The sequence below is a fragment of the Staurois parvus genome, unplaced genomic scaffold (genome assembly GCF_062004578.1).
Source record: "Staurois parvus isolate SC_StPar_1 unplaced genomic scaffold, SC_StPar_1.0 ptg001411l, whole genome shotgun sequence".
NCBI lineage: Eukaryota > Metazoa > Chordata > Amphibia > Anura > Ranidae > Staurois > Staurois parvus.
Window position 1 is genome coordinate 195,366 of NW_028319207.1, and position 26,730 is coordinate 222,095.

General features: G+C 44.0%; 1 protein-coding gene across 3 annotated transcripts in view; it reads right to left on the reverse strand.

The window, feature by feature from the left end:
* The window catches only part of LOC149436164 (class I histocompatibility antigen, F10 alpha chain-like), a 52,466-nt gene that overhangs the window by 14,420 nt on the left and 11,316 nt on the right, over positions 1-26,730 (reverse strand). For all 3 annotated transcript variants that reach the window (XM_089661944.1, XM_089661943.1, XM_089661942.1), the window contains exons 2-3: positions 19,923-20,183; positions 15,993-16,271 (exon numbers count right to left, since the gene is read on the reverse strand). In XM_089661944.1, the coding sequence (XP_089518070.1) occupies positions 15,993-16,271; positions 19,923-20,183 (540 nt within the window). The remainder of the gene's footprint in view (positions 1-15,992; positions 16,272-19,922; positions 20,184-26,730) is intronic.

Sequence of the window (26,730 nt, forward strand, 5' to 3'; positions counted from 1 at the left end):
TATCAAATAAAAAAAATTAAAAATCAAATTTCTTCATAAAATTTAGACCAAAATGTATTCTGCTACATAGTTTTTGTAAAAGAAAATCCCATCAAGCATATATTGATTAGTTTGTGCAAAATGTATAGCATCTACAAACTATGGTACATAATGGAATATTTTTTTCATACTAGTAATGGCGGTGATCAGCAGCTTATAGCGGGACTGCGATATTGCGGTGGACATTTTTACACTGACATTTTGTGGGAACCAGTGACACTAATACAGTGATCAGTGCTAAATATATGCACCGACACTGTACTAATGACACTGGCTGGAAAGGGGTTAACATCTAGGGTGATCAAAGGGTTAAGTGTGTGCCTAGCTATGTGCTTGGTGTACACTAGGTGGTGCTTTTACTAGGGGAAGTGATGGATCGTGTTCTCAGCTCTGCAGACATGATCAAGGCCGTCTTTAGCCTGTTCCCGTACGTCCAATAGAAGAATGATGGCCAAGCGGGACTCTCATTGATCCGAGTGAGCGTCATGACGTCCTTCCAGGATCGCGCTGCACTGTGGCGACATCTGTCACTGGCTGTGTACCTTCGACCCAGCCAATGACAGATCTGTCTACCGGTCCATTGCCAGTATCATGTGACCTGCTGTGACCAATCACAGCAGGTCACATGATAATTGTAAACAATGACTTCCATTCATGCCATCCATTATACACAATTGTGTCACTAGCTGTGATTGGTCACATGTACAGACTGGGCCAATCACAGCTCATCTGTGTCATGTGATTTAGCTGTGGCCAATCACAACAAAAAAAACCTGAATGAATCGATTTAATTCAGTTAAATGCTTGTTTATAGCAAATAAATTCTTTCCTATAAGCAATCATAATGTGTAAAAAAAAAAATGAATACTGATGACTTCTCCAAAGTATTACAATGTTACTATGGTAGCATTATACTACTCTGGTCATTGTGTATTATGAAAAAAAAATCTTAAAAAAAAAATGTAATAAATAAAAAAAACTGAAAACACAATTTTTTTTTCATTTCTTCGTACTGTCACCAGTGTCCCTGATCACCGCCACACCAGTTATATGATGATGCTGTACTGCATTGGTGACAGTATATAAAAAAACCCACATTTGCGAAAAAATGTTTTAATTTCTTTATTTTCCAAAAAATTCTGATAAAAAAAATTACAACTTCAAAAAAACTCACCATGCCCCTTACTAAAAACCTCGGACTGTCTACTTTCAAAAAAAGGGGTCATCTGTACTGTTGACATTATTGGGCCTCAAGAAATTAGATCGGCCATCAGTACATCAGGACTGATCGATTTTCAGATATAGAACATACTTTGTGGACTCGATAACTTTAACTTTCCTACAGACTAAATAATTGTAAAGGAAATTTGTAAATTCTGCATTTTATTTTGTGTGCTTTGCTTATGTATTGTACACTGCACTCATTGTGCACACGGCACTAATAACGTTCTCATTACATGTTTGCATTCTTTCAAGTCCTGATTAGAAATCAGCCTGCCTATGTAATTCCCGTTGTTACCATAAAAGTACAATTGTAATTGTAGGGAACTGTTATTTTATACACTAGTTGTGGTTTGTTTACATTCATATACAGCCACTACCATAGAGGTCCCATTACAGACAAGTCCCTAGGTGTGCTTCCTGCCCCTGCAAGGAGGTCAAGAAACCCCAGGATGTGATATAGTTTGTTTTTCCAGAAAGTATCAGGCAGAGGGTGTCAGCCTGCCATGTGCTGTGTATCTGGGGAGAACTGTATGGTGATTCTGTGAGTAATGATCCAGATTAACAAGGCTGTTATCTATCTAGTTGTTACTGAAGCAGATTAGGTCTGCCTCTGTTATATTTCAACTTCTGTATTGGAACCCTAATATCTCTGTAAGAGAGAGATTTGTGGTTCATTATCATTATTCTATTTACACACTGCAGAATCCTTATAGTTGTCTATATAGATAGATAGATCAGTGTTTTCACCTGCATAAGACTGTCAGGTGAACTTTCTGTTAATTGCAGTGTATCTTTGCAGCCTCTTTGCTTAAAGCCACAGCACCCCTATTGGTCTGGATCTCTCTTTAGCTAGGATTAGCATAGGGAGCGTTGGATAGATTAGGCTAGAGGTAGGTTAGGCATCCGACGGCCACTTAGACAGATAGAGGCCCGGTTGCGGTGACAGCCCAGTTTACGGACAGGGACTAAGAGTAAGGAGAGATAGGGCATTTTATCCTTTTAGGTGATGCATCGCTGATCGTCAGACAAGCAGGGCAATCATCCGCATAGAACGTGTTACTTGGACGCCATCGCAGCATTTGAAGTGGAAGCGTGCATTTTATTGACTCTCACCTCTCTAGGGGCCCCTGCAACTGGACTGCGCTATAACCCATGGTTGGAGGTATTCTGTATACTACATGCACATATACCCGGGTATAATTGCAACCTCCCAATTTATGGTAAATTGTAATTCCTGAATGTTATTCTTATGCATCCTGTTTTATGTGGCTGCTTTATATAAAATTTGCATTAATCTCATACAGGTGTGGTGACATGTTTTCATGTTAGAAATATAAGCTGGGTGCATTAATACTGCTATGTATAGTTACTTTAAGTTGTTTACCTGTTACATTCCTAGAAAGGGGTGAGTCTCCTCAATTACAGGATCCCTATTCTAGGTGGAGGCACTGCCATTTGTATTATCACAACCCCCTCTTCCATATAGCGAAGGCTCAGGATTGCCTACTCATATACAGGTTAGCGCCATAGCTTGTTTGGTGTGGGCCATTTCACATAACCCCCCCAAAACAGGGCTACATAATATTAATGTGATACCTACATAATCATGTGTATAAAAATACTTCAAATACAAATAAACAGAACAGTTATTTGGAAAGATGCCGAGTGTATCGTTTTGTGTCTGTTCCCCACTGCAGTAGTTAGTAATTTGGAACCACTAATTAGAGATGAGCGAAGAATTGAAAAATTCGATTCGGCTGATTCCAGTATGAAATTCGATTCGATGCGAATTTCTCCGCTACGAAGATGACTTATAAAAATGGTTTCTAGGCTTCAGAGAGCCTTTAAATTAGTGCAGAACACTGTACCTTTAATTTAAATGCCCTTGGAGATGAGGAAGGAGAAGGAGAAGGATGAGAAGAAGGAGAAGGAGAAGGATGAGAAGAAGGAGAAGGAGAAGGATGAGAAGAAGGAGAAGGATGAGAAGAAGGAGAAGGAGAAGGATGAGAAGAAGGAGAAGGAGAAGGATGAGAAGAAGGAGAAGGAGAAGGATGAGAAGAAGGAGAAGGAGAAGGATGAGAAGAAGGAGAAGGAGAAGGATGAGAAGGAGAAGGAGAAGGATGAGGAGAAGGAGAAGGATGAGAAGAAGCAGAAGGAGAAGGATGAGAAGAAGGAGAAGGAGAAGGATGAGAAGAAGGAGAAGGAGAAGGATGAGAAGAAGGATGAGAAGAAGGAGAAGGATGAGAAGAAGGAGAAGGAGAAGGATGAGAAGAAGGAGAAGGATGAGAAGAAGGATGAGAAGAAGGATGAGAAGAAGGAGAAGGATGAGAAGAAGGAGAAGGATGAGAAGAAGGATGAGAAGAAGGATGAGAAGAAGGAGAAGGATGAGAAGGACAGTTCTGTGACAGTTTCTGTCTATTTCTGACAGTTCTGGGACATTCACTCCATACAGCGGTTTCAACCGCTGTATGGAGGGAATGTCATAGAACTGTCAGAAATAGACTATTTATGACAGTTCTGGGACATTCCTTCCATACAGCGGTTGAAACATTGTATCTATTTGTTTCCATAAATGGATCCATTTATGGAAACAAATAGATACAATGTTTCAACCGCTGTATGGAAGGAATGTCCAAGAACTGTCAAAAATAGTCTATTTCTGACAGTTCTGGGACATTCACTCCATACAGCGGTTGAAACATTGTATCTATTTTTTTCCATAAATGACATTCTGCAGATACACTTAGAGGAGCGCTGCAGATACACTTTTTGCCGGCTTGGAATTAATCTTATTTTCATCCTACTTCTTCTTCTTCATCCTCATCCTCATAAGAAGAAAAAGAAGAAGTAGGATGAAAATAAGAATAATTCCAAGCCGGCAAAAAGTGTATCTGCAGCGCTCCTCTAAGTGTATCTGCAGAATGTCATTTATGGAAAAAAATAGATACAATGTTTCAACCGCTGTATGGAGTGAATGTCCCAGAACTGTCAGAAATAGACTATTTATGACAGTTCTGGGACATTCACTCCATACAGCGGTTTCAACCGCTGTATGGAGGGAATGTCATAGAACTGTCATTAATAGTCTATTTCTGACAGTTCTGGGACTGTCCTTCCATACAGCGGTTGAAACATTGTATCTATTTGTTTCCATAAATGGATCCATTTATGGAAACAAATAGATACAATGTTTCAACCGCTGTATGGAAGGACAGTCCCAGAACTGTCAGAAATAGACTATTAATGACAGTTCTGGGACTGTCCTTCCATACAGCGGTTGAAACATTGTATCTATTTGTTTCCATAAATGGATCCATTTATGGAAACAAATAGATACAATGTTTCAACCGCTGTATGGAAGGACAGTCCCAGAACTGTCATTAATAGTCTATTTCTGACAGTTCTATGACATTCCCTCCATACAGCGGTTGAAACCGCTGTGTGGAGTGAATGTCCCAGAACTGTCAGAAATAGACTATTTCTGACAGTTCTGGGACATTCACTCCATACAGCGGTTGAAACATTGTATCTATTTTTTTCCATAAATGACATTCTGCAAATACACTTAGAGGAGCGCTGCAGATACACTTTTTGCCGGCTTGGAATTAATCTTATTTTCATCCTACTTCTTCTTCTTCATCCTCATCCTCATAAGAAGAAAAAGAAGAAGTAGGATGAAAATAAGAATAATTCCAAGCCGGCAAAAAGTGTATCTGCAGCGCTCCTCTAAGTGTATCTGCAGAATGTCATTTATGGAAAAAAACAGATACAATGTTTCAACCGCTGTATGGAGTGAATGTCCCAGAACTGTCAGAAATAGACTATTTATGACAGTTCTGGGACATTCACTCCATACAGCGGTTTCAACCGCTGTATGGAGGGAATGTCATAGAACTGTCAGAAATAGACTATTAATGACAGTTCTGGGACTGTCCTTCCATACAGCGGTTGAAACATTGTATCTATTTGTTTCCATAAATGGATCCATTTATGGAAACAAATAGATACAATGTTTCAACCGCTGTATGGAAGGACAGCCCCAGAACTGTCAGAAATAGACTATTAATGACAGTTCTGGGACATTCCTTCCATACAGCGGTTGAAACATTGTATCTATTTGTTTCCATAAATGGATCCATTTATGGAAACAAATAGATACAATGTTTCAACCGCTGTATGGAAGGACAGTCCCAGAACTGTCATTAATAGTCTATTTCTGACAGTTCTATGACATTCCCTCCATACAGCGGTTGAAACCGCTGTATGGAGTGATGTATGGAGGGAATGTCATAGAACTGTCAGAAATAGACTATTAATGACAGTTCTGGGACATTCCCTCCATACAGCGGTTTCCGGCAAAAAGTGTATGTGCAGAGTTCCTCTATTCTGCAGATACACTTAGAGGAGCTCTGCAGAATCACTTAGAGGAGCTCTGCACATACACTTTTTGCCGGCTTGGAATTATTCTTATTTTCATCCTACTTCTTTTTCTTCATCCTCATCCTCTTCTTCTTCTTCTGAGGATGAGGATGAAGAAGAAGAAGAAGTAGGATGAAAATAAGATTAATTTCAAGCCGGCAAAAAGTGTATGTGCAGAGCTCCTCTAAGTGTATCTGCAGAGCTCCTCTAAGTGTATCTGCAGAATAGAGGAACTCTGCACATACACTTTTTGCCGGCTTGGAATTATTCTTCTTTTCATCCTACTTCTTCTTCTTCTTCTTCTTCATCCTCATCCTCAGAAGAAGAGGATGAGGATGAAGAAGAAGAAGAAGTAGGATGAAAAGAAGAATAATTCCAAGCCGGCAAAAAGTGTATGTGCAGAGTTCCTCTATTTCTGACAGTTCTCTGACAGCTTCTTCACATGTACAGCGGTTGAAACATCTGTATCCTAAATGTAAACTAATAGATACAATGTTTCAACCGCTAAACATGTGTTCCTTCTGTCAGAGAACTGTCAGAAATAGCGGAGCTCACTGCAGGGACACTTTTGCCGGCTGATCGGGAAATGTTCGATTCGCGCACCCGAAGTAGGCAAAATTTCGGTTTCGACGCGAATCGAATATTTCCTGAAATTCGACTCGAATTCCGGTTCGCCTGGTTCGATTCGCTCATCTCTACCACTAATCAATAGGAGGTTAGGAGTTACCTATAACATTTTCATTATTAATGTCCAGAACAATAATAAACACTGATTTGGGTTATTTTCACCAAAGAAATGTAGCAGAATACATCTTGGCCTAAATTTATGAAGAACATTTATTTGCAAAACTTTATAACAGAAACAAAAGAAAAATATTTTTTTCAAACCTCTTGGTCTTTTTTCATTTATTTAGCAAAATAAAAACAAACCCCGTGGTGATTAAGTACCACCAAATGAAAGCTCTAGTTGTGTGAACAAAATGCTAAAAATGTAGTTTGGGTACAGCGTTGCATGACTGTGCAATTGTCATTCAAAGTGCCAGAGAGCTGGAAGCTGAAAATTGGCCTGGGCAGGAAGGGGGCAAAAGTGCCAGGTATTGAAGTGGTTAAGTCTGGGCTCTGACCCGGCCATGCAAGGGGGGTATGATCTCCATGTATAATACATAAGGGGGGATATGATCTCCATGTATAATACATAAGGGGGGATATGATCTCCATGTATAATACATAAGGGGGGATATGATCTCCATGTATAATATATAAGGGGGGATATGATCCCCATGTATAATACATAAGGGGGGATATGATCTCCATGTATAATACATAAGGGGGGATATGATCTCCATGTATAATACATAAGGGGGGATATGATCTCCACGTATAATACATAAGGGGGGATACGATCTCCATGTATAATACATAAGGGTGGATGTGATCTCCATGTATAATACATAAGGGGGGATATGATCACCATGTATAATACATAAGGGGGGATATGATCTCCATGTATAATACATAAGGGGGGGATATGATCTCCATGTATAATACATAAGGGGGATATGATCTCCATGTATAATACATAAGGGGGGATATGATCTCCACGTATAATACATAAGGGGGGATACGATCTCCACGTATAATACATAAGGGGGGATACGATCTCCACGTATAATACATAAGGGGGGATACGATCTCCACGTATAATACATAAGGGGGGATACGATCTCCACGTATAATACATAAGGGGGGATACGATCTCCACGTATAATACATAAGGGGGGATACGATCTCCACGTATAATACATAAGGGGGGATACGATCTCCACGTATAATACATAAGGGGGGATACGATCTCCACGTATAATACATAAGGGGGATATGATCTTTATGTATAATACATAAGGGGGGATATGATCTCCATGTATAATACATAAGGGGGGATATGATCTCCATGTATAATACATAAGGGGGGTTATGATCTCCATGTATAATACATAAGGGGGGGATATGATCTCCATGTATAATACATAAGGGGGATATGATCTTCATGTATGATACATAAGGGGGGGTTATGATCTCCATGTATAATACATAAGGGGGGTTATGATCACCATGTATAATACATAAGGGGGGATATGATCTCCATGTATAATACATAAGGGGGATATGATCTCCATGTATAATACATAAGGGGGGGATATGATCTCCATGTATAATACATAAGGGGAGATATGATCTCCATGTATAATACATAAGGGGGGATATGATCTCCATGTATAATACATAAGGGGGGATATGATCACCATGTACAATACATAAGGGGGGATATGATCACCATGTATAATACATAAGGGGGGATATGATCTCCATGTATAATACATAAGGGGGGATATGATCTCCATGTATAATACATAAGGGGGGATATGATCTCCATGTATAATACATAAGGGGGGATATGATCTCCATGTATAATACATAAGGGGGGATATGATCTCCATGTATAATACATAAGGGGGGATATGATCTCCATGTATAATACATAAGGGGGGATATGATCTCCATGTATTAGTGGTTCATATAGTGAACTCGGTGTAGAGTTATTCACCCTGAGCTCATCACAGAGGACAAGGGGGCACTCTTCAAGTCTGGAGGAAAATAATTTTAATCTACAAACACGGAAAGGTTTCTTCACAGTAAGAGCTGTGAAAATGTGGAATAGACTCCCTCAAGGGTTGGCTCCGGCCAGTTCAGTGGATTGCTGTAGGAAACTCCTGGATTCTATCTTAGATACACAGAATATAACTGGATATAACATTTATAGGTAAAGTTGATCCAGGGAATATCCGATTGCCTCTTGGGGGATCAGGAAGGATGTTTTTTCCCCTCTAGGAGCAAATTGGACCATGCTTTGCTGGGTTTTTTTTGCCTTCCTCTGGATCAACTGTGGGAATAGCCTTATAACTTTTTTTTTCTATAGTTGAACTGGATGGACTTTTGTCTTTTTTTCAGCCAGACTATGTAACTAGGCATCCTATGCATGAAGGTAAAAAACCTGTGTGCAGATTCCCCCAGCCCCCCCCCCCATATACTCACCTAAGCCCCCCTCTCATTGGCTGAGACAGAAGCAGGAGCTATTGGCTTCCAATGCTGTCAATCACAGCCAGTGAGCAGAGGGGGCAGGGCCAAGCCACAGCTCTGTGTGCAAATAGACAAATGGAGCAGCGGGGACCTACATAGCAATAGGCTGCTTTCACACTGAGCAGTTTTTGCAGCACTTTTGAGTAAAGAAAAAAAAAAGAAGGCGGCACAAGGAAAGCTCAAGAAAATGCATCCCTTTAAATTCAATGTATGTCTTCACACTGGTTCGTTGCGCTTCCCTTGTGGTGTTAAATCCTGCTTGCCGCATTTCTTGGTGCATATTTGGGGAGTACAAAAAAAGGCGCAACAAAAATGCACCTCCCCATTGAGGCCTGACTCACATCAATGCGTTTTTTACGGCTTTTTTTGCAGAAACGCACTACAGTCCATTAAACATGGCTTTCTATGGGACACGTTCACATCTATGCTTTTTCGAGCTGCTGCATTTATGGAAAGGGTCAGGGACTTTTTTAAATGCAAAACATTGCATTTTTGGTGCAAAAGAAATCAACAGAGATGAAAAAAACGCATGTAGTGTGTTTTTGACGCATTTTCACAAGTTTTGCTTTTTAATCTGCCCAGCAACAAGTTGGCCACCAAATTTTTTTTTTTCTATTATTTTAAAGAAACCGCATAAAGAAAAGAAAAAAAAAGGTTAAAAACAGTGAAAAAATGCAAAACGCACTAAAAAAAAACTGCAAAATAGACAAAATACAAACTGTATTGGTATAAAACAGACCTTAAATGCATTGAGAACGCATAAAAACAATCGTGTTGTGTTTTTGCTGCATTTTGCATCTGTCCACAAGCTGACAAAAAAAAAAAAAGATTTAAAAAATGTATCAAAACATGCATGCAATAAAACACTGCAAAAACAGACAAAACAAACTGCTTTGGTGTGAACCAGGCTTGAAATGCACTGAAAGCGTATAAAAAATGTACACGTGTTGCGTTTTTTATGCTTTGTGTTTTTATTCAGCCCAGCAACAAGTTTGGCAAACAAAAATGCTTTAAAAAGCACATCAAAAACGCACAATGCACTGAAAAAGAGGTGCAAAACAGACAAAAGGCAAACTGCATTCGTATGAAACAGGCCTGAAATGCACTGAAAATGCATAAAAAATGCACATGTTGTGTTTTTGATGCATTTTGTGTTTTTAATCCGTCCAGCAACAAGTTGGAAAAAAAAAAAAATTAAAAATTAAACGCACTGCAAAATGGAAAAAAAAAATGTAAACTGCATTGGTGTGAACCGGACCTGAAATGCGTTGAAAATGTATCAAAATACACACATGGGACAAGTTTTTGATGTGTTTTTAATCTGACCTGCAACATGGTGGGTAGAAAAAAAAAAAAAGGTACTAAAAACATAAAAACCGCATCAAGAAATGTGTCAAAAACGTGCGTGAATAAAACACAGAATGAACTGCAAAAAGGACAAAATACGTAAATTGCATTGGTGTGAAACAGGCCTGAAATGCATCGAAAACAGCAAACATGCATCAAAAACTCATGAGTTTCATTTTTGATGCATTTTGCGTTTTTAATCTGCTCAGCAATAAGTTGGTCAAAACAAATTAAAAAATGCAAAATGCATTGCAAAAAAAAGGTTAAAAAACGCACATGCAAAACAGCCAAAAACGCAAACTGCTGGTGGGATCCAGGCCTGAAATGCATTGAAAACGCCCACGTGTTGCATTTTGAAGCTTTTTTTGAGTCACAGGACTATGAAAAACGCACCCTAATCGCTGTAAAATTGCACGTTTTCAGTGGCCATTATCGGCTCCTTTTTCCCATCGGCAAAATACTAACAATATCTTCGGCAGATACATTTCAGCCGCTGGAATATTGGTGCATCCCCAGTATACAGTGTATAGAAAGTATATAGGGAGGAATGTGTACATAGGGTGTAGCATGTCTACAGGGTGTAGCGTGTATACAGTGTACAGCGTGTACATAGGGTGGAGTGTGTATATGGGGTGGAGCGTGTATATAGGGTGGAGCGTGTATACGGGGTGGAGCGTGTATACAGGGTGGAGCGTGTATACAGGGTGGAGCATGTATATAGTGTATAGCGTGTATATAGGATAGAGCGTATATATAGGGTGGAGCGTGTATATAGAGTGGTGTGTACATGGGGTGGGGCGTGTATACGGGGTGGGGCGTGTATACGGGGTGGAGCGTGTATACGGGGTGGAGCGTGTATACGGGGTGGAGCGTGTATACAGGGTGGAGCGTGTATACAGGGTGGAGCGTGTATACGGGGTGGAGCGTGTATACAGGGTGGAGCGTGTATACGGGGTGGAGCGTGTATACAGAGTGGAGCGTGTATACGGGGTGGAGCGTGTATACAGTGTATAGCGTGTATATAGGATAGAGCGTATATATAGGGAGGAGCGTGTATATAGAGTGGTGTGTACATGGGGTGGGGCGTGTATACGGGGTGGAGCGTGTATACAGTGTATATAGGGTGGAGCGTGTATATGGGGTGGAGCGTGTACATAGGGTGGAGCGTGTATACAGTGTATAGTGTGTATATAGGGTGGAGCGTGTATATGGGGTGGAGCGTGTACATAGGGTGGAGCGTGTATATAGAGTGGTGTGTACATGGGGTGGAGCGTGTATACGGAGTGGAGCGTGTATACGGGGTGGAGCGTGTATACGGGGTGGAGCATGTATACGGGGTGGAGCGTGTATATGGGGTGGAGCGTGTATATGGGGTGGAGCGTGTATACAGAGTGGAGCGTGTATACGGGGTGGAGCGTGTATACAGAGTGGAGCGTGTATACGGGGTGGAGCGTGTATACAGGGTGGAGCGTGTATACAGTGTATAGCGTGTATATAGGATAGAGCGTATATATAGGGTGGAGCGTGTATATAGAGTGGTGTGTACATGGGGTGGGGCGTGTATACGGGGTGGAGCGTGTATACAGTGTATATAGGGTGGAGCGTGTATAGTGTGTATATAGGGTGGAGCGTGTACATAGGGTGGAGCGTGTACATAGGGTGGAGCGTGTACATAGAGTGGTGTGTACATGGGGTGGAGCGTGTATACGGAGTGGAGCGTGTATACGGGGTGGAGTGTGTATACGGGGTGGAGCGTGTATATAGGATAGAGCATATATATATAGGGTGGAGTGTGTATATAGAGTGGCGTGTATACGGGGTGGAGCGTGTATACGGGGTGGAGCGTGTACACGGGGTGGAGCATGTATACAGTGTATAGTGTGTATACAGGGTGGAGCGTGTATATAGTGTATAGCGTGTATATAGGATAGAGCGTATATATAGGGTGGAGCGTGTATATAGAGTGGTGTGTACATGGGGTGGGGCGTGTATACGGGGTGGAGCGTGTATACGGGGTGGAGCGTGTATACGGGGTGGAGCGTGTATACAGGGTGGAGCGTGTATATAGGGTGGAGCGTGTATATAGGGTGGAGCGTGTCTATGGGGTTGAGCGTGTATACAGAGTGGAGCGTGTATATGGGGTGGAGCGTGTATATGGGGTGGAGCGTGTATATGGGGTGGAGCGTGTATACAGAGTGGAGCGTGTATACGGGGTGGAGCGTGTATACAGAGTGGAGCGTGTATACGGGGTGGAGCGTGTATACAGTGTATAGCGTGTATATAGGATAGAGCGTATATATAGGGAGGAGCGTGTATATAGAGTGGTGTGTACATGGGGTGGGGCGTGTATACGGGGTGGAGCGTGTATACAGTGTATATAGGGTGGAGCGTGTATATGGGGTGGAGCGTGTACATAGGGTGGAGCGTGTATACAGTGTATAGTGTGTATATAGGGTGGAGCGTGTATATAGGGTGGATCGTGTATATGGGGTGGAGCGTGTACATAGGGTGGAGCGTGTATATAGAGTGGTGTGTACATGGGGTGGAGCGTGTATATGGGGTGGAGCGTGTATACGGGGTGGAGCGTGTATATGGGGTGGAGCGTGTATATGGGGTGGAGCGTGTATATGGGGTGGAGCGTGTATACAGAGTGGAGCGTGTATACGGGGTGGAGCGTGTATACAGAGTGGAGCGTGTATACGGGGTGGAGCGTGTATACAGGGTGGAGCGTGTATACAGTGTATAGCGTGTATATAGGATAGAGCGTATATATAGGGTGGAGCGTGTATATAGAGTGGTGTGTACATGGGGTGGGGCGTGTATACGGGGTGGAGCGTGTATACAGTGTATATAGGGTGGAGCGTGTATATGGGGTGGAGCGTGTACATAGGGTGGAGCGTGTATACAGTGTATAGTGTGTATATAGGGTGGAGCGTGTATATGGGGTGGAGCGTGTACATAGGGTGGAGCGTGTACATAGGGTGGAGCGTGTATATAGAGTGGTGTGTACATGGGGTGGAGCGTGTATACGGAGTGGAGCGTGTATACGGGGTGGAGTGTGTATACGGGGTGGAGCATGTATATAGGATAGAGCATATATATATAGGGTGGAGTGTGTATATAGAGTGGCGTGTATACGGGGTGGAGCGTGTATACGGGGTGGAGCATGTATACAGTGTATAGTGTGTATATGGGGTGGAGCGTTTATACGGGGTGAAGCGTGTATACGGGGGGGAGCGTTTATATGGGGTGAAGCGTGTATACGGGGGGAGCGTGTATATAGAGTGGTGTGTACATGGGGTGGAACATCTATACGGGGTGGAGTGTGTATACAGGGTGGCGCGTGTACATAGGGTGGAGCATGTATACAGTGTATAGTGTGTATATGGGGTGGAGCGTGTATAAAGGATAGAGCATATATATATATATATATATATAGGGTGGAGTGTGTATATAGAGTGGTGTGTACATGGCGTGGAGCGTGTATACGGGGTGGAGCGTGTATACGGGGTGGAGCGTGTATACGTGGTGGAGCGTGTATACGGGGTGGAGCGTGTACATAGGGTGGAACGTGTATACAGTGTATAGTGTGTATACGGGGTGGGGCGTGTATACGGGGTGGAGCGTGTACATAGGGTGGAGCGTGTACATAGGGTGGAGCGTGTACATAGGGTGGAGCGTGTATACAGTGTATAGTGTGTATATGGGGTGGAGCGTTTATACGGGGTGAAGCGTGTATACGGGTTGGAGCGTGTATACGGGGTGGAGCGTGTATACGGGGTGGAGCGTGTATACGGGGTGGAGCGTATATATAGGGTGGAGCGTGTATATAGAGTGGTGTGTACATGGGGTGGAGCATCTATATGGGGTGGAGCGTGTATACGGGGTGGAGTGTGTATACGGGGTGGAGCGTGTATACAGTGTATATATGGGGTGGAGTGTGTATATATAGAGTGGTGTGTACATGGGGTGGAGCGTGTATACGGGGTGGAGCGTGTACATGGGGTGGAGCGTGTACATAGGGTGGGGCGTGTATACAGTGTATAGTGTGTATATGGGGTGGAGCGTTTATACGGGGTGCAGCGTGTATACGGGGGGAGCGTGTATACAGTGTATAGTGTGTATATGGGGTGGAGCGTGTATAAAGGATAGAGCATATATATATATATATAGGGTGGAGTGTGTATATAGAGTGGTGTGTACATGGCGTGGAGCGTGTATACGGGGTGGAGCGTGTATACGTGGTGGAGCGTGTATACGGGGTGGAGCGTGTACATAGGGTGGAACGTGTATACAGTGTATAGTGTGTATACGGGGTGGGGCGTGTATACGGGGCGGGGCGTGTATACGGGGTGGAGCGTGTACATAGGGTGGAGCGTGTACATAGGGTGGAGCGTGTATACAGTGTATAGTGTGTATATGGGGTGGAGCGTTTATACGGGGTGAAGCGTGTATACGGGTTGGAGCCTGTATACGGGGTGGAGCGTGTATACGGGGTGGAGCGTGTATACGGGGTGGAGCGTGTATACGGGGTGGAGCGTATATATAGGGTGGAGCGTGTATACGGGGTGGAGCGTATATATAGGGTGGAGCGTGTATATAGAGTGGTGTGTACATGGGGTGGAGCATCTATATGGGGTGGAGCGTGTATACGGGGTGGAGCGTGTATACAGTGTATATATGGGGTGGAGTGTGCATATATAGAGTGGTGTGTACATGGGGTGGAGCGTGTATACGGGGTGGAGCGTGTATACGGGGTGGAGCGTGTACATGGGGTGGAGCGTGTACATAGGGTGGGGCGTGTATACAGTGTATAGTGTGTATATGGGGTGGAGCGTTTATACGGGGTGCAGCGTGTATACAGTGTATAGTGTGTATACGGGGTGGAGCGTGTATACAGTGTATAGTGTGTATATAGGGTAGAGCGTGTATATAGAGTGGAGCGTGTATATGGGGTGGAGCGTGCATATAGTGTATAGCGTGTATATAGGGTGGAGCGTGTATATAGAGTGGTGTGTACATGGGGTGGAGCATGTATATGGGGTGGAGCGTGTATATGGGGTGGAGCCTGTATACGGGGTGGAGCCTGTATACGGGGTGGAGCGTGTACATAGGGTGGAGCATGTATACAGTGTATAGTGTGTATATAGGGTGGAGCGTGTATAGCATGTATATAGGGTGGAGTGTGTATAGCATGTATATAGGGTGTATACAGGTTGTAGCGTGTATATAGAGTGGTGCGTGTATATAGGGTGGTGCGTGTATATAGGGTGGAGCGTGTATACAGGGTGGAGCGTGTATACAGTGTATAGTGTGTATAAAGGGTGGAGCGTGCATATAGGGAGGAGCGTGTATACAGTGTATAGCATGTATATAGGATGTAGCGTGTATACAGTGTATAGCATGTATATAGGGTGTAGCGTGTATACAGTGTATAGCGTGTATATAGAGTGTAGCGTGTATACAAGGTGTAGCGTGTATAGCATGTACATAGGGTGGAGCGTGTATACAGTGTATATAGAATGGAGTGTGTACATGGGGAGAAGCATGTATACAGTGTATAGCGTGTATATAGGGTGTAGCGTGTATATAGGGTGTAGTGTGTATAGCATGTATATAGGGTGTAGCGTGTATACAGTGTATAGCGTGTATATAGGGTGTAGCGTGTATACAGTATATAGCATGTATATAGGGTGGAGCGTGTATATAGGGTGGAGCGTGTATATAGGGTGGAGCGTGTATATAGAGTGGAGCGTGTATATAGCGTGTATATAGGGTGTAGCGTGTATACATTGTGTGTGGATAATAAACATGTATACAGTCACCTCTCCTCTCCAGATCTTCTCTCCCGTACTCTATGAATTGCTTGAGCTCCTCCAGACATTGATTCTCCAGATAATTCTTCCGTCTCTCCCCCTCTCTGACCTCCGGACTGTTCCATCTCTGTGTGGTGATCTGAGCCTCATTCATGGTCGGGATCCAGATCCATCTCTGTGTGTCCAGAGACATGAATTCTCTCCCATCATATCCGTACTGACTATACCCCGCAGTGGTGCCGTCATCTCTCAGCTCACAGCCAAACATCTGCTGGACGATATGGATCCCTGCAGAGAGAAGAGGGAGATGTGAGCCGAGATCAGAGGGTGTCATGTGTGTGATATGTAGGAGGTGATGGTATAGGGAGGAGATATGTACAGGGCAGGGGCACTGCCCGAGGGCCCGGGGTTACTAGAGGGCCCCATGAGAGGCTCAGTCCTCCCTGTATGTGCCGATGCTGAAAGGAGGGAATCAGAAAGCCTTGAGGGGACGGACAGTGAGGTTCATGTAGTAAGTGGGGAGGAGGAGCGGATGACTACCATTGGCCGGGCTGGATCAGAAAGTGTTGGTGGGTGGGGCAGCGCCGGGGCGGGGCACTACAGACACCTCTCCTCCTCGGAGTTTCAGCAGAGGGGCGGGGCCACATCCCTGCCACGGGGGCTGAAGATGGAGAACTGGAGGGGCGGGCAGAGCAGAGAGCGGAGTCATCATGGAGCTGGAATGCCTTGTATCCTGCAGCAGGTCAGTGTGTGATCCCCGACCTCCTGTGACAGCAATGCAGCTTCATGGGGGGGGGGGGGGGGGTGAAGAGAGAGAGAGGGGGGGGGGGAGAGAAGGGAAAAGAGAGAGGTGGGGGAAGAGAGAGAGATGGGGTGAGAAGAGAGGAGGGAGATGAGGGGGAGAGGGGGAGGAGGGGGAGAGGGGGAGGAGAGGGAGACCAGAGGGGGGGGGGGGAGAAGAGAGAGAGAGGGGGGAGAAGAGAGGGGGGGGGGGAGAGAGAAAGATGTAGCCTCTATCTGACAAGTAAAGGAGCACATATCTGGGGTCCGTGGTGTCTGCAGCTGCACTGATACCTGAATTGCAGCGATGGTCTCCTCTCCTGCACCCCCTCTTCACGGTCAGCTGACATCTAGGCTCCGCCCTTTGGCCCTATGCAGTGAATGGAATAGAAGGCCGGCTGGCTGCAGGGAGGCCGGGTGGGCGGAGCATAGCTGTGAAGGTCAGTCCAGGCCGGGCTTCCTTCCTGATCTTAGCCAAGTCAGTGGGTGCAGCAGGGAATCAGCGCTCCGGGAGGCACAGAGAGGGTAAGACAGCAGGCTTACCATTAACATTAACCGGATACTGCCCGGCCAATAGCACAAAGGCGGCCGGGCGAGCAGCTCGCCCCTCCAGGTGGACGCCATATGGCGGCGTCCTTTCACGGCACGGCCAATGACAGATCTGTGTACCGGCCCCGTTTCCAGTACCATGTGACCTGCTGTGACCAATATTTTTTGAGCGAACTGGAGTGAACTTTGTGAGCGAACTGGAGGCGGCCAAGAAGAGTCTGAGTGAAGCTCTGGGTGAAAACGTGACGGCTCCTCACACAAGGAAATGTCCGCTCCCATAATCATCTCCTCTTGGCTATTCTTACTCGCTGCTAAGTATACACTTATTGTTTGGTAAAGTATATACCAGTTGATATTGAAGGTAATACACTATTTACTCTTTCATTTTTTTGAGGTACACATCTTATCTGGATTTATGGGGATGTTGAAGTTGGACACGGAGGATCCATTTATTTGGACTATAATTTTGGATTTTAAACATTGACTGGCACAAAAAAGGTTTTTGTATAATATAATTTACTTTCAAGGGTGAACGTGTGACTTTTTTGGACATTACACGGGGCATTTTGCATAATATCTATTTTGGATACGGAATAAATGTATTTATTACTCCAAGGTATTTGCTAAGAGGCATGGTGAGTGTTTTGCAGATCTCATTTGTTGCCACGTTTTTAGAAATTGAAGAAAGAAAACAAAAAAATTATTTTTTTATTTTTCAAAACCCTGTGACAAAAATGATATCTGTAAAATACTCACCATGCCTCTTATCAAATTCCTTGGGGTGTCTACTTTCCAAAAAGGGGTAATTTGGGGGGTGTTTGTACTATCCTGGCATTTTAGAGCCTCTGAAACTGTGATAGGTAGTGGGGAAGGGATATGAGGAAATATGCCCTTTGAAAGCCTGGAGGTGGTCATTGGATTTTGGGGGCTTGTATGTAGCTAGGGTGTCAAAAAGTCTCTCACATGTGGTATCCCCATACTCAGGAGAAGTAGAAGAATACATTTTGGGGTGTTATTCCACATATATCCATGGCATGCATGAGCAATATATCATTAAAGTGACAACTTTGTGTAAAACAAAATAAAAAATTGTCATATTCAAAAAATTGTGGCAAAAAATAAAATGTTCCACAGACTCAACATGCCTCCCTGACAAATTGTTGGGGCATCTACTTTAGAGAAAGGGGTCATGGGGGGGGGGGTTGTACTGTCCTGGCATTTTAGCACCTCAAGAAATGTGATAGGCAGTCAGAAAGTAAAAGCTCCGTAAATTCCAGTATATATACCATAGTTTATAGACGCTAGAACTTTCACACAAACCAATTAATATACATGTATTGAGATTTTTTTTCTTACCAAAGACATTTAGCAGAATACATTTTAGCCTAAATTTATGACTAACTTTGAGTTTATTGGATATTTTTTATAACTAAAAGTGAAAAATATTGGGGGTTTTTTTCAAAATTTTTAGGCATTTTTTGTTTATAGCACAAAAAATAAAAACCGCAGAAGTGATCAAATACCACCAAAAGAAAGCTCTATTTGTGTGAAAAAAAGGACATAAATTTAGTTTGGGTACAGCGTTGCACGACCGTGAAATTACCAGTTGAAATAGCGCAGTGCCAAACAAAAAAAAATGTCCTGGTCAGGAAGGGGGGTAAATCCTCTGAAGGGCAAGTGGTTAAGGATATTTATTATATTGCTCATGCTTAATCTATTGATTCATATCCCATTACAATTATAATTCTTTGCCCCCCTCTGCCCACAATAGTGTACTGTACCCCCCCCAAAGCAGTGTCCTATGCCCCCTCCCACACCACACCCCCCCCCCATTGTCGTACCCTCTGCCCCATTCCCCCCAGATGTGTTCTGTACCCCCCCAAACCAGTGTCCTCTGCCCTCCTTTACATCACCCCCCGTGTAGTGTCCTCTACCCTGCCCCATAGCAGTGTTACACGCACGCACGCATACACACCTGTCTCCACATTCCCCAAAGCAGTGTCCCCTGTTCTTTTCTCATCAAAATCCCCCCCACTGTCGTTTACTCTGTCCCCCCTCCCAACAGTCTCTTAAACCCCCCCTCCCACAGTGTCTCCTAAGCCCCCCCCCCAGTGTCTCGTGTCCCCCCCATATCACACACGGGTAGCACTGCCTACCTGTCAGTGTTTGTAGAGCAGAGTGGAGATCAGAAGACAACACAGTGCTGGGTGGAAGGTGGGGGCAGGAGCTGCCGGAGTTCACAATACCAAGCTGGTGATTGGTTACTAGGACAGCCTAGCAACCAATCAATGAGCAGCTTCCGCCCCTGACCCCGCCCTCCATCCAGAACTATGGTGCCTCCTGCTCTCTGCTCTGCCGATAACATGAGAGCGGCGGAGGCTGGGGGGAGGCAGAACCGCGGTCATCATCGACCTCTCGGCTCCCCGTGGTCGACCAGTCGATAGAGATTGACGGGTTGCGACCCCCCATGTATACCATACTCACTGAGCATTCAGTAAACGGCCCCCAATCTTTTCATACATCAGACACATTTCTGGCACATTTGTATACATTTTATTCCATGTTTGTATTTGGTGTAATAAAGAAATAGAAATGTAAGAATTGTCTCACCTCCAGTCTGGTTGAATCGGCTCATCACTGTCTGTACATTGCGCTTAAACACAGCCTCATTGTTCCGACCGTTTTGTGTGCTGCTCTCCCAGTAGTCAGGTTCCACTTTCTTCATCCACTCAGTCTTAGGAAGACACTGCCGAGTGTCGCTGTTATAATTCTCTATCTCCTTATCATCCACATATCCGACTATAGAGAACACAGGGAGCCCGGATCCCGGAGAGGAGACTGTAGTGTAATAATACCGCATAGAGTGACTGTCTGATAGAGAGACATGGAGGGTATTCAGTAACACAAATAGCCAAGTTCTGAATGTAACAATCCATAGTAACCAATCAGATCTCCTCTCTCAGTCACCTGACAGCTGTAAAGTGAAATCAGATTGGTTGCCATGGGTTACTGCACTTAGCAATAATAAAAGGAATAGACAATTCCCCATTACACAGCACTGTATATATTCAGCCCAGACCGACGTCCTCATGGGAGAGGAAATACAAATCCCAACACACATTTCCAGGACATCACCTGCAGGAGTGCTATGAGGATCAGTGTGATCACCCAGCAAACTATCAGACTGAGAAGATTTCCAAACATATGCTGACTGCACTACCTGTACAGCCAATGAATCACAATCAGGGTGGCCCTATACAACCGATCTGACAGGGGCCCTCTTGGGTACTCAGAGGAGAAGAAAAAGGCAGCAAGCATAGTGACAACCAGGTGCCATCCATAGTGCAGGGGTCAGGAGTGTGTCATGTACACAGAGCACACCATGGGATCTAGGCTGCCCAGGCTTTGGGTAAAACAAGGGAGAAGGTTTTTTATTCTCAGCAAATTATTTCTTTTACTTCCGTTATAATCCCACCAATGATTGTTATTGTTAAGTTGGGTAACGAGTCTGGAATGATGACAGATGGGAGGTTTTATTTCACAATTTACAATCCTGCTGAGTCCTTATTGGAGAGATTTCTCTGCACCTGTGAAGGCCAAACTCTCCGGACCCGTTCACACCATAGAAACGCCGTCCAGATGTGTTCCGGATGTGTTTCTGCATGAGCATTTCTGATGCGTTTTTGGCACGTTCCAGTTCATTTTTGATGCGTTCCCGTTCATTTTTCCCCCTCTCAATTTAAATAGGGGCATGTGCGTTCAAGCGCGTTTTTGATGTGTTCCGGTGCATTTTTACCGCGTTCCAGTTCTGTGCAGAAAAAAATGTAGTCCGTTCTACTTTTTTTTTCTGCAACCGGAACGCACTGGAACTGCGAGCACTGATGTGAACTATGACATTGACAACCATATCACCTACTTTCTGTGTATTTTGGATGCAGGAAAAAAGCAACTGAAATGCATGGAGTGTGAACCGGCCCTCCAACAGGGACTCAGGAAGCAACAGAGGTCTGACAGATGATCGAACCATTAAAGTGACACTAAACTGTATCTTTTTCTCTGAAAATAATCCATTTACATCCACTACTTACAAGTCCTGTAATCTATTTGTCATGATTTTTTTTCTGTTATATTTCTTCCTCTGTATAATGTCCTCTGTGAGCTCCCACACTTCTCCTTTTCCTCCTCACTTCCATTTCATGTTTGGAATGAGCAGTGCATGTTAGTGGCAGTCATGTACACTGCTCTCTGCACACTACAACTTCCATTGTCCATAGTCCCTAGTTCATCTTAGTGCAGCAAGGATGGGTAGTCCCTACATCCAGTGGGACCATAGACAATAAACATGGCTACCCTCTAACGGGAAGTTGGATCACAGCAGCAAAAATAGAAATCTGAAGATTTGGAGGAGGCTGAGAGCAAGAGAATGGACTTTTCTGAGGGCCGGTTCAGTCTATAGAAACACGTTCCGGATGCGTGTTATTGATGTGTTCCGGTGTGTTTTTGATGCTTTCTGGATCATTTTTTTCCTCTTTTCCTTCAATCTACATAGGGACATGTGCATTCCAGTGCATTTTTGGTGCGTTTCACTGCGACTGCAGACAGACTGACCGCTCTAAACATTAGTAGTGCTCTGTGCACCATCCAGCAGCTGTCAGAATCCTATAGAGTTGTACAGGCGGCCAGCAATGGGGCTGAATGGGGCACCAGTGCCTTCTGTCTGTACCTATATGCTGGAGTGTCATGCCCCCCCGCGGATACATGCCCAGTGTACATGAGGCCTAAACTGCCCCCTGCCAGGCAGAATAGTCTATGTAAGTGTCGGCAGCAAAGACCTCCCCCGCAGTAACTGTGAGGTCAATGAGGGGGGGCAGCCTAGGCTCAGGATTATTCTTGGCACACCCCTAGAACATTGCCACATCACAGATCAATATTCTGTATACAAGACAAAGCTGGAGTTCCTGCTATTCACTGCTGGGTGCAAGTAAGGCGATGACAAGTCCGAGCTTTACTTGCTGCACTCCTCTGATCACTCAGCCAGCACCGAAGCCTGTGGATGTACATGACAGACGAGCAACCAGAGTCCTCAGAAGAAATGCCAGTAATGGTAAAGGTGCAATTCGTACCGAGTACACAGGGGGGGATTTACTAAAACTGGAGCACTCAGAATCTGGTGCAGCTGTGCATGGGAGCCAATCAGCTTCTAACTTCAGCTTGTTTAATTAACCTCCCTAGCGGTCCGATTATGTCAGTATTTCTGTGCTCAAAGCGGTACATTTTTTTGCATGGAAATATGTCGTTTTTTTATTGTAGGCCTGTAATTCTTAGGAATAACTCACTGAAATCTGTCCGAACAAGAGTCTAGTAAACATCCCGGGGAGGATACAATTTGAAACACGAAATCATAAATTATAATATAATAAATAATATAATAATAATAATAAATTTAATTCAATAATGTAATCAAACCAAAAACACTGAAATTTGAAATATAGCACCAAGTTCGCACATCGCTGAGCAAAGTCAGTGTCTGATGATGAATTTCCCCCACAAATCATTATCACTCAATTCTGCAAGTGGTTCTGATTTACTATCGCTGTTCTCTAGCCGGTCTAAAACCGCTTTTGACCTAAAGGGACGCTTTTTGGACACCATGGACGTTTCTCAGTTTCCAGGCAGAAAGAACAGTAAAAATGCAGGCAGGGCGCCGGACAAAGCACTCGGGACAAAATGTATGTGAAATGGTTTGATACAGGAATGTTATACTATGTGATTTTAGTGTATTTAGTGAATGTCACTTTTTAACATTTTTAAATTTCCCGCCGGTTCCATCCCCCGTACGTCCCGACGTCGCAGGGAATGGAACCCGGATACTGGCATCGGCCGAAGGAGATGGCCAGGGACACTGCAGGGGGGACATCACGGGACCGCAGGACAAGGTAAGTGATACAGGGATCACGGAGCAACGCTGCAGGGTGATCCCGAGTGTAGCTCGGGGTTACCGCTTTTGGTACTGAAAGTTTTCCCCGAGCTACACTCAGGAATACCGCCAGGGGGGTTACACTCTACAACCTGGAAGCCGATTGGTTTCTATGCAGAGATGCACCAGATTTTGCACTTTCCAGTTTTAGTAAATCCCCCCCACAGTGTACTCAGCATTCCTAACCTTCTGCACATGCAGCCCTGCTGCCTAACTCACCCCCTCCAGAGAGGAGACTCTTTAACCCCTCACCATCCAGAGGATTTACCCCTCTTCCTGACCAGGCCATTTTTTGCGATACGGCGCTGCGTTACTTTAACTGACTTTAATGGTCATATAATAAATCAAAATCCACTCCAATACTCAAACCAAATTATTTTTTTTTGTTTACAAACGATTTTATTGTACATGAGTAGACAGTAAAACAACAGCACACTTTAAAAGTGATATTGTCAGCAAAAACAAGGCACTTTTGAAAAGTACAATACATAAAAGTATATTAACATAACAAAGAAGATAAGAAAAAAAGAGGAAGTTACAAGTGCATGAAGTACGTAAACGACAAAGTAGGTCAGGTGATACACCTGTCAATAGTACATGCCAGCCAACTTTTACTGGGGTTGTTATTAAGCATGTAATAAGTGTCTGCAATCTCTCCATGACTCCCATTTTTTATCGTATAAGTGCATCTTATCCAGTAGGGTATAATGAATGCGTTCCATAAGCATTACAGCGTCAATTCTGTGTAAAACGGAGTCCAAGGGTACAACATTGGACCTCCAATGTAGGGCAATAGACCGTAAAGTGGCAATACATAATGTGTGTATCAATCTCAGATTGGCATCAGAGACCCCTGGGATATGGGCCCCCAATACACAGGTCTGCATGGACAATCGTATCGGGGTACCCGACAATGAGGCAGCGACCTCAGAAATCCTACGCCAGATCAAAGATATGGTTGGGCAATCCCAAAATATATGAACCAAAGTACCTGTGCAGTCACAGCCCCGAAAACATAGAGGGGACGTTTGTGGAAACAGTACATGTAGTCTTGACGGGGTATAATACCATCTGGTTAGAACTTTAAGGGCCGTCTCACGAACCGAAAGAGATCTAGAGCTCTTGCATATATTATCCACCATGGAATCCCAATCCTCATCTGAAAAAGTGATGCCACAATCCTCCTCCCATTTTCGTCTGTACAAAGGGGGAGCATGAAAAAGACAGATCAAAAATTGGTGATAAAGATTTGAGATAAGACCCCTACCCCTGTGAGAGTCACGGCTGATACGTTCAAAAAAGGAAATCGGAGAGGATGGGGTAAGGCCAAAGTGCGCCTTAAAAAAGTGCCTAATCTGTCTATAACGAAGGTACTCACGAAGAGGAACATCAAATAACACGCGCAGCATATCAAAGGTAATGTAAGATCCTCCTCTTTGGAAATCAGATAATCTGATAAAAGATCGATCATACCACCAACGAAACATATGAGGGGAAGAAAAGGCTACAACAAAAGTAGGATCACCAAAAAATGACACACCTGGGGGAATAGGAGAGACTAAACCCAATTTAGATTTGTGTTTGGACCAAAGCGTCAGTGAGTGGGTCACTATGGAGTTATGAAAAATAGTCGATCGGGGGGAGATGTTACACCATAAAATTCCTGGTAAATAAAAAGGACGTATCGACTGAGACTCAAACTTGATCCACGGGATTTGAGAGTTAATAGTAGCCCATTGTGACAATTGCGCAAAACGAGCCGAGAGATAATATAGCCAAAAGTTAGGAAGACCGAGACCTCCCGACCGTTGTGAGCGATACAAAATGGATGAGGCAAAACGTGGATGCTTATTTCCCCAAATAAAATTATTAATAGTCCGCTGAAAGTGATCCAAAAACGTTTTTGAGACCGGAACTGGAAGTGCTCTAAAAAGATAAAGCAATTTGGGCAAAATATTCATTTTAACCGCCGTGACTCTACCCAGAAAGGAGATATGATAACCATGCCAGATCTTCAGTAGAGTAGAGAGACGCGATACACATGGTTGATAATTAGCTGCAAATATATCCGAGTATCTGGGAGTGAGATTAATCCCCAGATAGGATATCCTGTCCTTGACCCAGCGAAATGGGAAAGAACTACGGAGAGATGCACTTAGGGAGTCAGGAACATTAACAGGCATAATCACAGATTTGGTAAAATTAATGGTGAGACCTGACACTTTGGCAAAATCGTTCAATACAGCACACAAGTTAGGTAAAGAAGTCAACGGGTTAGTAATAAAAAGCATAACATCATCAGCATACATGCTCAGCTTAAAATGTGAAACTAATAATGAATAGCCAGAAATATCCGAATGTGATTTAATCGCCAATGCCAAAGGTTCCAACACCAGCGCAAATAAAAGGGGTGAAAGAGGACAGCCCTGGCGGGTACCTCTACCCAATGTAAAGAAGTCAGAGTTACAGCCAGGAAGCCTAATTCTTGTTTTAGGAGAGTCGTACAGGGCATGTATGCCTGCCAAAAACCCCTCACTGAAGCCCATTTTCTGTAGCAAGGAGAACAAGTAGGGCCAAAGAACACTATCAAAGGCCTTGTTTATATCCAAACTCATCAACAGAACCTCTTTGGAATGTAAATTGGCGTCTTGAATAACATTTAGAGTGAGACGAATGTTATCAGTAATAAATCTGTCGGGAATAAAACCCGACTGGTCTGGAGAAACCAAAGAGGAGATGATAGGGGCCAACCGGTCCGCCAAAATACGGCTAAATATCTTTAGATCATTATTCATGACTGAGATTGGTCTATAGTTTTGTGGCAAACAGTGGTCCTTCTGTGGCTTGGGTATTAGAGACATGTTAGCCAATAACATCTCCTCAGGGAACTTACCCCCCTGCAAAACATCATTAAATAAAGTTATCAAGTATAGAGCCAATGTAGAGGCAAAATGTTTATAATAGCTAGCGGTAAATCCGTCAGGACCCGGCGCAGTAGAGCGCTTAAGCGCGCCTATCGCACATGTTATTTCCACTAAAGTACAGGGGGCATTAAGAGTGACAATCTGAGAGGGTGTAATGGCAGGGAGGGGTATAGAGTCCAGCCAAGAGTCCGACAGAGGGACAGAATCCGACTGCGGAGGAGCTAGTAGTTTAGAATAAAAATTTTCGAAAATACCCAAGACTTCCTGAGGTAGAGATGAGATAGCACCCGAATTTGTGCGTAATTTATACACGTGTGGGGGGCGCAGAGAGTGGTTCAACTTCCTTGCGAACATGGTAGATGCCGAGTTACTATGTAATAGGAATGAGGCCTTCGACCAGCGAAGGGCCTTTTCAGTTTTTTGGGAAAGCAGGGCATTCAGTTTCAAGCGCTTTTGGGACCGTAGCTGTTTATTAAGTAGAGATGGATTAGCGACATGGCTTCTATAGTGTGCTTCT